Source organism: Pungitius pungitius, chromosome 3 (genome assembly GCF_949316345.1).
Source record: "Pungitius pungitius chromosome 3, fPunPun2.1, whole genome shotgun sequence".
Lineage (NCBI taxonomy): Eukaryota > Metazoa > Chordata > Actinopteri > Perciformes > Gasterosteidae > Pungitius > Pungitius pungitius.
In genome coordinates this window covers 9939002-9952337 of record NC_084902.1, presented here as the reverse complement: position 1 = coordinate 9952337, position 13336 = coordinate 9939002, and the positions used below count along the sequence as shown (strand labels likewise).

The following is a 13336-nucleotide window of genomic DNA, read 5'->3' as shown; positions in this document are numbered from 1 at the left end:
CTGTGTCTCTCTCTCTCTCTCCCTCTCTCCCTCTCTCTCTCTCCTCTCTCTCTCTCTCTCTCTCTCTCTCTCTCTCTCTCTCTCTCTCTCTCTCTCTCTCTCTCTCTCTCTCTCTCTCCCTCTCTCTCGCTCTGTCTCTCTCTCTCTCTCTCTCTCTCTCTCTCTCTCTCTCTCGCTCTGTGTCTCTCTCTCTCTCTCCCTCTCTCTCTCTCTCTCTCTCCCTCTGTGTCTCTCCAGAGGCCGTCGCTTCTTATTGATCCTCACACATTTCCTGCCGGAAGGATGACTCAACAGGATCCGTGGGGGGAGTGTGTGTGTGTGTGTGTGTGTGGGGGGGGGGGCACTCTACAACCTCCTGGTCATCCACAGACCTGCTGTCTCTCCCGCATCACCTGTGCGCTTTAGTCCCTTCGCCCCTTCGTCCTAATCACCTCATTGAGTCATCGACTTGTCACGTTGTTCCATCTCGATTGCTACCGACCCGCCCCTAAAGGTCACCGCCTTCAGTCTGTTTTCCTGTTTTCAGTGGTTGGCCCACTATGGAGGGGCACTTTATATTTTATAAAATAATATTCTTTTCTGGATTACATTTATTTTTTGGATGCATCACAAGTAGGTTTCTCTTGAAAGGTGAAGGAGGAAGGAAGCAGGAAGGAGGGCGATGGGGCTGATTCAGGACTTTCACCCAGCAGTCAATGTTGAATTACAGTGTAATGTGTAATGTTTTGTAGGTAACCTAAGTTACATAATGTGGAATTTGGGTTTTGTTTCGTATCAATTCAAAACATTAACCACACAGAACATACCATTCCAAAACAATGCAGTTTAGCTCTATGGGAAGCTACTTTGTAGTCACCTAAAAGCAGCTTATGCAGAAAACAAGAAGTCATTTCATTTACATGTTAACTATGGAGATTTAATTAAACATTATATAAACTGGTGATTTGGCTCTTTAAAGAATACTAGTAAACGAAGCTCCTCTAAAATAATAAGACATATAAATATAATTAATTGAAATTAATATAATTAATGTGATTACGTTAAACAGGCACAGAACCGAGGGCCTTCAGGGCCCTTTGGGGCCCTTTAGGGCCCTTTGGGGGCCGTGTGTTGTGTGGGGCTCTTGCGGCAGTTGATCACTTGATCTGACACAGAGTCTTGCATTAGTTCAGACTCCATCAAACTGTGAGTCCACAAGCTGGAGTATCGCTGATTAACAAACACAAAGTCATGTTTTTCATTTGTGTATAAGCGTATGTATAAGTGTGTGACCAACACTGATCCTTAGACGACGTGGTGAAACATCGCTGTGTGACTGTGTTCGTGTGTTGTTTCTGTGTCACACTGGACCTGAGGTTGTGTGTGCACGTCAGTTAGTCACTTGCTGGAAATAAACTCACATTAACTTTATTTGTGTATCCGAAAACAGATGAGAAAGTGGTGGGAGCCACAATTTTATGTTCATATTTCTGTACTCTGACCTCCAGGGTTTGACCTATAATTCAAGTTGTGGTTTTTCTACTCACGAGTGTGAACCTTTTTTAACGTTAGTAAGTGTATTGAGTATTAACGCTGAGTTAAGAGTCATGAAGCATCTTAAAACACCAACCGAGCTCCATATTCAGCATCCGGAGAAGCTGATCACGTGGCCGAGTGATTCAGCCAGACGATGTCGGAGCGAATCAGAGAGCAGGGGAGCATTCAGCTTGGAGCCACCTGACAGGGGAGGCCTGTTTCCATAGCAACGCCCATGGAGGGAGGGGGGAGGGTGATGAAACTGCATGCGGACAGAGGGAAGGGCGAAAAGGAGCACAGGCATTTCCAAAGGGGATTATGACAGAAAGATTGGTCCAAAATAAAAAATGAATGACACCTCCCAAATACAGACAGACACACACACACAGACACACACACGCGCATGCACACTCTTTGTATCCATGCAACAGTCATCAGCAGTTTATAGTCCGGCAAGTGAAGCATCTCAAAATCTCTGGCTACTTAGCAACACAAAGGAGAAAAGTCCTGAATGGTGTGTTGGTTCTATGAAAGCAATGAATGAGATTTTCACAGCCACAGAGAAATGAATGAAGAGGAGGGCGCTGAATGGGAGCGATGTCTGAGAAATAGCAGGGTTCATATCAAGTGTTTACATAAGTCCTTTCTCACTTGGACATTTGCAGCTGAAATGGAAAAATCCACCAACAAATTTCACTCATGAAGCTAAAATGGCAAATGTTTTTCGGTTGCAGCCTCTCGATATAAATGCTTAAGCTTCTCTTTGGGTAATTGTCGTAAATTGAGTGTTTTGGTACATAATAATTCGTGTTCACCTGCCATGAACCAAACTCTTCAAAATATTTAAAGAAAATGTTAAAATGTTTAGAAAACCATTCTAACTTAAATCCCTTTCCGCACAAAATCGTAGTAATATAATAGTAAATTATTGTATTAATGTTTAATGACGTGTAAGCAACCAGAAGGAGTCCAGGTCATAGGTTAGCCCCCTCTGTAAAATGTTCATAACTTTTTGTATTTTCTGGCTGGGTTAGCCATCATCATTTAGACAAACAATATAACAATTACAATACATAAATTCTATATCAAACAATATATATATATATATATATATATATATATATACTGTATATTGTCCTCCTTCCAGAAAAAAGCAAGATAATTCATTTCAGTAATAAAGCATTACTTTACTGCCCTCTGCTGGGTCCACAAGGGACATTTTAAAAAAAGAAAGAAAGATGGAAGTGATCCACTGTATTCTTCATTCTGCAGGTTTCATAACAGTTAATAATCAGGATGACATATGCTCCTTCAAACCGTCTCGAAATAAAACATGACACTGCAAGAACTGAAATGCTGACCAGTCACGTGTGCGTCTGTTAAAGGAAGTGAGCCGTCCGCTGCAGTGAAAACAAGCCCAGGCCTTTAGGCTCGCTTAAGACTTGTTAATATTTATGGATCTGTTGATACGACAACCGGAGAAGCTCAGGCGAGAAATGTGCGGGAAATAAAGATGGAGACCGGTGAAAGGAGAGGCGCAGAAAAAAAGAAAAAAGAAAGGTGTGTGAATCCAAGGTTTGAGGGTAAATGGGAATGCTGCTCTGGGTGAAAGATTGAGCCTGTAATCGGGCTGAAGTCTGCTGAGTCATAAGCAAAGGGGGGGGGCTTAAGATAGAGGGCAAAATGGAGGAGGATGTGCGTGTGTCTCGTTATTCTTTAATGCCTTTGAGCTGAGGTGATCTTTGAGCGGAGGCCTCTCATGAAAAATGCAGTCTGCTTCACTGGGATGCAGGCAGCCTTCAGTGGGACTGCTGAGGCTCTTAAACAAGACCTTTCCTCACTGAGGAATCACTACCACCCCACGTTTGTCCATCAACCACCATGACTTGTGTGAAAGAGACTATTGGAATGTAACAAATTGTTTCAATTCGAATTATGGTGAAATACTTTTTTTGACTCGAAACGTAAGCCCTTTATCTCATTCAATGCGACATTTGAGTGAAGGTGTCATGATTAACACGTTCATTCTTGAGTTGTTTTGTGAGGTCACAGCGACCTTCGACCACCAAGTTTTAATCAGTTCAACCCGAGTTGGAAGATGTCGTTCAGTGAAACGCTGTAGCTCATCAATGTTTTAACAGTTGCTGCTAGCAGAGGAATTTTTACTGGATGGTAGCTACAAAAAGCTGCAAACATTGTCGTCATCATCTTTGTCGTCATCCTCTTCTTCCTGTCTGCACTATCAACAGGGCCAGGCCGGATGATCAGGAATGACTCATCTCATCTTCTTGTCTGTCCAGGGCCTTGTCTTGATGGAAGAAGGAATAAAAGACAAGCTCTCTTCATGAAGCTGGAGCGCTTCATGAAGCAAAAATAAAAATGCATCAACGCAGAATAAATAGTTGATAGTTGTGTCATTGTAAATTACTTAGATTTAGCCTTTTTGTGAGTGACGAAGAAAATATGGAATATCTTGAGGCTGAAACAACCGGGTTGCAAAATTATTCCAATTAATATGTTGTGTGTGTTACAAACAGTAATCCAACATGAGAAAGAGTGCAATCTTCACCACATCTCAGAAAGACAGCTTAAATCAAAATGATGCAAGAAACAAACAGCGCATAGCCTTTATTTTGGATATATCTGCATTGCCAAAGGAAAGTAAGCCGGAGACCACAGTGCACAGTACTCCGTCTTGGAAAATAGACTCATTAACCGCTGGTGTCTTATTGATGCAAAACCCTTCTCTTTTTGTACCAAAGACACATTTTACTAAACGTTATGCTTGATCAATCATCAATTAGTTGAACTTGAGTAGGGAAAATCTCAGAGGAATGATAAGTGAACTTAACTACTGTATAAATTGTTCCACCACCATAAACTCTTAAAATGACCACCTCACCCTTTATGAACCGCTTTACCCAGTACAATCTCCAATTAAACAAACAACATTAAACATATTACCAAAAGTAATAAATCAACCTGGTCTTTATGGATTTCATTCTCAAATTACTCTAAATTCCAACTTAACTCAAAGAACCCCAATACGAAGAATTATATTTTTGATCTACACCAGCACTGATTGATTAATAATAACATTGTGAATTGGCTCTTCATTATTATGTTTACTACGTATAAGACGGAACCTTATGTTACTGTTTTGCTAGGCGTATATATATTAATAGCAACTTGTTGAAGAAGAGAATCCGTAAATGAAAAGAAGAACCCATCTTTGAATCTATCACCCTTTTGATTTGCAGTTTACAGCCCTTCACCGCCTCCTAGTGGAGATCCAAGTTACTGCAGAAGGTGAAGCTCAGTCCTCAGGAGCGTGATCAGCTCAACTGTCGTGCAGGACATGCATGCTGCTGAACCAGCTTAGAGGTTTTGGTCGTTCTCATGGAAACGGTGTAGGTGGTCAGAATACCTGGAAGTGAGATAGAAATAAAGAAATAAAAAAATGACATTAGGTACCTGCCGCAATTCATACAGGATGTAATGATGTAAAAATTCAAGTTTGTCTGATGGACAAACTCACTGTTTTGCGCAAAAGGCGGAGCAATCTCTGCCGATACTCTCACTCCAGGCGGTTTTGTACAGCACCTGGAAGCAAAAAAAAAGGAATGAGTCAACAGATAAGATCACTGCAGCCGATGAGACTGACTGCATGAGGGGTTGGAAGGAGACCCACCAGGAAGACCAAACAATGCAGGAACAAGGTGTAGAAGAAAGCAACAGTCCTGGCCATCTTGTTGGAGAGAATCCCACGGCCCTGAGAGACACAACAACAGTGGATTAGTCAAGATATAGAACACAACATACGTACAAAGAGTGTGTGTGTGTGTGTGTGTGTGTGTGTGTGAGAGTGATTGAGGCTTACGAGGCTCAGAGTTGCTTTGTCCCACGGGCTGAGGCTCAGGTATCGGCGCTGACGCTCCTGCAAACACAGAATAGCCTCAACAAAAACATCATTTGGAAAGTCTCAATCGATGTAGTGAATGTTTGGTGTCTCACAAAGGTGATATCAACTTTATTTTTTTAGATGCACTGTGGTGTTTGGGGTATTTGCTAAAGAGAGATATTTTGAGTAAGGTGTACAAATAGGACGTTGTGTCATCCATGCTTGGTCGTTTGTCAAATATCAAAAACTATTACAGTAAATAACTAATCGGCAAAAGGGACCTCAGGTGGTTTTGTAGTGTGCATGGACCGAAGGTATTTCTTGTACCTTTCTGCCGAAGGAAGCAAATGGATCCAGTCTCTCCTCGTACTGGGAGGAGTAACGCATCACAGTGTCGTCGCTACCGCCAGCCTACGGCGCAGAAAAAAAACACAAAAGAAAAGAAAAAAAAAATACAGATTTTACCAAATCGACAAGATATAAGAAACAAGATCACTGCAGCCCATCCATGCATCCATCCATTCATGCATCCATCCATGCTCACACACGCACTTTGCCAGGGTAGCTCTGCAGGAATTTGATTTTCTCATAGAGTTTGATGTTGTCTGCTCTCAGGCTGTCCAGTTCATTCTGCAGCGCCTGCATGGTCTGCTGCATGGAGCGATTCTCCTGCGAGGCACAGAGAAAACAAACTGATGAGAAAGGAGTTATCGTATGAAATGACCCAGGAATACAGGATGTGCGTGTGGCCGTGCGTGCGCGTGGGTGGGTGTGCGTGCGTGTGCGCGGCAGAGATCGTGACTCACAACTTCCAGCTCCTGGTTGCGGGAGCGGAACCTCTCCCTCTGGCTGGAGATGATGGAGAGCAGAGAGTCCATCTGACCCTGGGGAAGCTCGGCATGGGGGCCCAAGCCTGAACCTGGAGGAAACACAGTTACCAAGCCATCATCCACTTCATCTTTTAACATGCATATATTTCTCATCTCAAGTTTTATGATCATAAACATTTTGGAAATGTGGAGATTCTAATAATAGTTTGTGGTTCAAATTTCTCTTTGTATTTGCAGTGGCTGAGTCTGAAGCAGAGTGAAAAATGAAAGGAAAGGCAAAGATAAAGATGAAATTATTTGGACTCTCTTTTTAGTATGAATGAAAAATTTTACCGTTTGAAAACAAAAAGCTCAGAAATGTATATAATCCTGTTGAGTAGGCTGTGATATCTTTGAAATGTACTATGAGCACATATTCTCAACCGTCCCATAAAGACCTTTTTCAGGGGGACGTACCAGTAAACATCGCAGAGGCCTCTTTGATGGGATCCGGGATGGTCCCCATGTTGCTGACCTCTGACCCGTCTGCGTCAGGGCGCGGCAGGGAGGACATGGCCTGGATGGTGCTCAGGTCGTGTTCCAGCTTCCGGATGAGCTCCTTCTGCTCGGCACTGGTCCGCACGGCAGATGAGAACTCCACCTGCAGATCAGAATAACGGCCTGTGGAGGGAGGGGGGGGGGACGCAGAGGAGACACAATTGCTGGATTATTTTGTATTCAGGGTTTGACTTTAGATTGTATTCGTAGTCCCCAGAAATAACTCACCTGTGAATGGCAGGAGCATCCAAAGGACCCCACCCTGATTGAAACCCTTTCAGGTGACTGCTACACACCTTTCCCGTCTTTCTAACAGACCCCATTTTCTCTGAGAATACTTTTTTTTACCATCCGTGTGTTCAACAAGGAACATTTCCATCAAGAATGTTTGGCAACGACAAAAAAAAAAAGCAAAACAGAAAAACTACCACAGCACACTTAGTATTTGTATAAAAGAGATTTACTTCAATTATCACACCTAGGGTGCATGTGAATAATAATGATGATGAATCAAATGTCAATCATAACAAATACATTGTGAACGTTTCATACAGTGATATTGCTTTTCAATGTTGTAGAAGGGACTGTTTTACAGTGCTGAGAACAGACAACATGATACGTTTAGTAAATAGAAAGATAAAGAAACAATGATACATGAGGAAAAACGAAAGGGAGGGAGACCCCAAAAGGAGAATAAAGCATCTCAGGAGTGACTGAAGTGCTGGGGAAACAACTCTCAAAAAACATCTTAACCATCCCTTTACAGTCATGCAGCCTTTTGTACTACAACACACATGTACGCGCACACACACACTCACAAAATCGGCAGTGGGAGAAGTTATGAAAATTATTACTTCCACATCGTTGAAGCCAAGGTCGGAGAAATCGTTTAAAAAGCAACTCTGAACTCGCTAAAGCCTCAACAAGCATCTTAAAGCTTTCCAAAAGGAGGGGGAGAAAGGGAGAGGGGGGGGGGCAAAGATCTCCCCGGGGGCATTTGGTTGTCAGACTATACTGTGGTTTAAGCTATAAGTGAACTGAAGCGGCGACACAAGGAAGCAACATTCAGAAAACTGTCAGCAACCTTTCAACAGAGGTGGATCACTACTTCACTATTTGGCTTTTTTGCTTCCTCTTTTGAGTATTGTGAGCCTTCGTTGAGCCGTTTCAACGCTCCACAGGTGATCTCTGCCAGTGAAACATGGTGGCGCTAAGCAAGAAATAAGAGGAAAGGGTTTAAGACTTAATCTAACTTAGCTGGAGCCAATGTGTGAGGGGAGCGTGAAGAAAAAAAAAAAAAAAAAACGAAAAGCACGCAAGTACAGTGGAGGGGGGGGGGGGGTTAAAGGATGAGTGTGTTGTGCTGTATTATGTGTGTATGTATTACCGAGTGTGCTATGCATACAGCACCACTGATTCGGAAAGCGTTCCTTTACAAAACCCACTTCATAGGATATATTCTAAAAGTATTACAAAAAACATCTGAGGTTTTCCTTTCTTTCTTTCTTTTTTTCCTGAATATGGTGACCAGTGCTGCTGTTCAGGCTTCCATTACAACTAATGTGTCAAATGAATAACCACTACTTCAACAGATCATACAGTAAAGCTTTACGACTTCAGAAAACATGATATGATATACAGCATCTGTTACACCTTTACAATGTTATTCAACAGTGTATAGAATCATCTGATTTAAATTTGTAGAAAAATATCTGTGGATCATGGAAAAGTCCTGAATCGTCCCTTCTCTCCTCCTGCCTTCAAACAAAAGCATACTGTGACAATAGTGAATCAATAGCTACTTGATCGACTGTATTTACAAGTCTCTTTTCCAAATAACCGTTCGAATTGGCACACGTCATCAACAATACCTGTAGTGCCATTATTAATGTCACAGCAAACCTGACACAAACAGAAAAATACAAAATGCCCTATGAATAAATTCAGTGTTATTACAGTGTACGCTGTTTCTGCATGCTTCCTCCTTCATTCAATGCTCTGGCCCTTCGCTGCTAGTTAAGGTTATGTACAATGTAACAAATGCATTGTGGGAAAACAACGGTCTGAAATGGGAACCGGACCGAACGTGTCTGCGAGAATACACAAGCTCCTTTTCTCCTTTCACTCTTTCACTGCACTCCAGGAATTACACACCACCCTCCCCAGGAAGCGGAAGAGAGTTGACTTTAAAGTACCAATATGAAGTGTATGAGAGATTCATGTGGGTCAAGATGTGGGACATATTATGAATGAATGTGGTGAAAGAAGTCTCCATCTAAAAGAACATCACTAGTTTGGTGCCCTGCTTGGCAGTTTACAGGCACACGTCTGATGAGCTCACTTTGTTTAGGTGAGTTGATGGATCTGGCTATCAAATGGAAAATGGGTTAAGTGCTTATATTCTTTACGGTAGCTGTTCATCACCATTAAACACACTGTGGTTGTCCGGTCCAAGCAGTCCAACAGAAAGCAATGAGCCTTCGGTAATCTGCAGAAGACGGATGTTTCACATCAGTCGACCACAGGAAGCGCCAATGTTTGAGGAGTTGTACAATTACTCGATACACTAGAAAATCCAATTTGAAACAGAGCATCTTAATGCAGCGCAACGAGGTTATCAGTTATTTTGACAGGCTTGTGAATACATCTGGAAGTACATTGAGGGAGAGGGGAGGCTCAAGGGTGGACTGAGGAGACTTTGGGATGGAAACCAAAACAGGTGTTTGCTCATAATATCTACAGCTGTACAGGAGGAACTAAGGGGCTACTGTATAAAAATACAGTACATAATGCAGAAAACACGGGTACAACTATCTGATGATTTAACTAGTGTTGGGGTGAAGAGAAGAGTCTGTGCTTGGTTCACAACCACTTTAATACGTTTCCCAGGATCGTCCTCTGTTGTAGTGTTTACTGACCATATCCCAAGGATCCTAGTAAGTGCTTTGTTACGGACTGCAATATAGATTCTGCATAATCATAGGCTGGCGATCTGTTCTGATCTGACGTAGCACCTCTGCTAGCTGGTACACTTCTCTAATCTCAATTTGGCAGATATGACCTCTTTCAAGTTAACCTGTGTTTTCAAGTTTAGGTAATTTCATTTGACCTATTCGACAAAGAGTAAATTGTGTTAATGTGATTACCGAGGGGGCGACCTTTACCTAAAGAAGGCCGAATGTCCCGCCCGGCGTTAGTGTTGGGCTTGCCCAGGAAAGAGCCGGAAAAACATCATCGGGAGACAGAAAACAGGAAAAGAGATATGCTATCATATGTTGGCTGATCTTGATATGTACTTTGATTCTCTAGCAAGCAAGTAAAGAGCATAACTGTTGTGGTGAAAGCTTAATGCTTACGGGAGCATGAACTGTAGCCAACACATTTTTGTCAAAGCTATTGAAATGACACTAAACTTTAGGATTCATGAATATACAAACAAATGAGAACTAGTACATCTTTGTAAATAATAACCAATACTGCCGGCAGTCTATACGTCTAATAAAAATGTTACTTGCCCTCAGGAACAGTATAATCCCTTAAAAAATAGACAACTCAAATGATAAGACATTAAATGAAAAATACAGCACCTATAAATAAGCAGAATAAAAACCAAACTATAAATGCAAAATAGCAATAAAACCAAGCTACAGTAAATCATAGTATTACACTACTTTGTGAGAAGATTAATGTAATGGTAACGCATCAAACAGCTTAAAGAAGGGTGTCAGTTGTGCACTAGTAGTGTGTGCAAGTAGATACGAAATATGACCCCACTCATTGGAAAGACTGAACACTCAATCGCACGCACTTGTGCACACGCATGTATCGACAGGCATGTGTGTACATGCATCCATGCAAACGTGCGCGCACACACCACACACACACACACACGCACACACAGAGGGGAGGCAGTAGGCTGACAGGCACTGAGGGCTTGTGTGGGACGGGGAGGAGGTGATATGCCTTATAATTTGTAGTGTATACAGTAGAATTCAATGCAAAACATCCCTGGATACAGGATAGACCAGAGGAGAGTGGTACCTACTCATACCAGGGTTGGGGAGAATTCACTTTGACAGCGATTAGCAGAAAGTACAGGTATGATCTAGTACTCCACATTGCAATTCATTTGACCCATTTTCTTCTTAGTCAAGAATTTCATTATCGACAATCTACTTCATAAATGTTTTTCTGAGTGAATTGACCTCGACCCTGACTTACATGCAGGCAAATACAAACAGACATAAGACACAGACACACACATACACACACACACACACACAAACACACTCTTCCTGATTTGGCCTATAAAAACATGTGAGTTTGTGAATAGAGAAAATGTGTCAGTGGTGCAGACACACACACACACACCCAGCAGGTCCAGTGCTGGGTAAAAGCTGTGACGTGCACAAACTAAAACAACAAGAGACATGTATCGTATCATCATGTCAGACAGCTACAGTACTACGTGAATTCATTGTATCGTATTTCAACAATGCAACATTATTCCATTTCAACTTTTTTTTGTGATTTTTTCTTTTAAACAGTAAGATTTTATTTTCTGTCCTTATTTTGTACTAATCAAAAATTATTCCTAAAATTCCCTATTTTGTACTCTTTAGAGTCAATAGACTGTGCAATCTCTTATTGGCAACCAAATTGCAATATCAAAATGAAGAGATCATCCTTCATCCTTAAAAGAAGATTTTTAAGGAGGCGGGAGGAGGGTTCCGTCCATCCTTCCTCTTCAGATGAGTGCGTGTGTTTGTGAGGAATTAGAAATCCTTCTGGCCATCACATGGCTGTCAGCAGGATAGGATATGGGACACAACAGGTCAAAGTTCATCTCTCTTACATCAGTAACCATGGCAGCTCAGCCGGCAGGCCTTCCACTACCCTCTTAAGAGTGTAGGAGTGAGATTAAAAAGAAAACATGCTGCCATTGAGAAGAGAACACACACACACACACATACACACAACTCTTAGGTGTGTGTCTATACACACACACACAAACAGGTGCACACTGACACAATCCCTAACATACACACAAACACACACGCAGTGAGTGAAAAAGGCAAAGGGTTTGTAACAGTCACTCTACAGTGTGAAAAATGAGGCGTCTCACTGAGTGAGGGGAGGTTTGTGGACACTTGGGAGGTGAGAAGAAGAGCGGAAAAAAATCTCCTTTAAGAAAGTGAGAGTTCTTGTAAGAAAGTTCCTGTCTCCATCTATAACTCCATCAGTGTCTCTCACTGTGACAGCTGCTGTGTCAGGCCTGGCCTGTGTTTCTGAGTCCAGGTTTCAACCCCAGCTGTGGGTCAGACCCCAGCTCAGGACTAACCAGTCTGGTGCACCAGTGGCTGGTGATAGGGGGGAGGTACAGCAGGGCCCGAGGCCAGCAGGACGGCTAAGTGCTTTTCTCAGTACAAAAACAAAACTCAGTTTTTTAAAAAACACAACAGAGAGACACGGAATTTCTCTTATTTTGTTCTTCTAGGATTTCAGTAAATCTTCTTTTTAAGGGTTTTGCCAACCACTCTTTGTTTCTTTCCTCTTTTCAGAAAGCTTCTATGTAATAAAAATGGCTGCTGAGCTTGACTTTGGCTGTGTCCACTCTCCAACTGGAACAGAGCAGGAGGGGTCCAAGGTTAGAGGTCGTGAGGTTATGAGACAAGAGGGATGAAGGATGGTCAGGGGGAACTAGAACTCCCACTCCGAGGGATCCTCTTTGCTGGCAGCCTTCTCCAGCCTGTGGATGATGTTATTGAGATTGGCTGCTTTCTTCTTGCGCAGATTGTTGTCCCTGGGGTTTCTGGCAGGGCCAGAGGCTGGGATGTTAGTACTAGAGGCAGAGCCACTGGAGGACGCCTCTGTCAGGCTGAAGAGCCCCAGTCCACCCTGTCCACAGCTGGAGCCCGGCCCGACTAAGCCTGAGGTGATGCAGTCAAACTGGTCAGGGGAGTTATTAGATCCCCCTGCCTCAGACTCGACCTCCATGTCGTCTTTGCATGCTCCTCTGTGGTCCTCCAGGCCGATGCCCAGTCCCTGGCGTGTCTCCACCGTGCCCTCGGATTCCGTCCCGTCACAGCTGTCGCCCTCTCCTGATTTGGAGCCGCGGAGGGAAGGGGAGCCCCCTTCGCTGCCGGGCCCCAACCCGCCAGCTGCCTGGATCTCCTCTATGAAGAGCTCCCGCCGGATACGTGACCTGGTGGAGACACACGGGTTCAGTGGCGAGGTTGGAATTCTGAAGTTCAGTTTGTCGAACGCAACACATCTGACTGATCACTAAACGTTGAGGCCCCCCCCCCCCCCTTAGCCAACGCCCTGAAATGAACGACGCGACCGACGATACGAGCACATAGAGTCAAATGCAATTAGCTTCTAAAAAGATAGCATTATGAAGTGCAAATCTGTAAATTCAATAACACGTCAGACTACAAGCAACAAAAAGGGTTTTATATGGGAATAGAACTAGATTAATGTCAGAACAGAGTTTTTGTCAGAATGTCCTTTGAAGAACGACTTGTGACTCAAACACAACAATCAAAGGGCT

At 43.0% G+C, this 13336-nt stretch overlaps 1 protein-coding gene across 4 annotated transcripts in view; it reads right to left on the bottom strand.

Annotated features, from left to right (window-relative positions):
- Nucleotides 1-4128: 4128 nt before the first annotated feature.
- cux1b (cut-like homeobox 1b) overlaps nucleotides 4129-13336 on the bottom strand; it is a 56437-nt gene continuing 47229 nt past the window's right edge. For 3 of the 4 annotated variants that reach the window (XM_037466795.2, XM_037466886.2, XM_037466712.2), the window contains one exon: nucleotides 7525-12988. In XM_037466795.2, the coding sequence (XP_037322692.2) occupies nucleotides 12484-12988 (505 nt within the window). In that variant the 3' untranslated portion in view covers nucleotides 7525-12483. Of the gene's footprint in view, nucleotides 4943-5053; nucleotides 5119-5206; nucleotides 5288-5395; nucleotides 5453-5743; nucleotides 5828-5968; nucleotides 6086-6222; nucleotides 6336-6702; nucleotides 6907-7524; nucleotides 12989-13336 lie in introns of those variants that run through there. The other variant, XM_037466972.2, reaches the window with a different exon arrangement.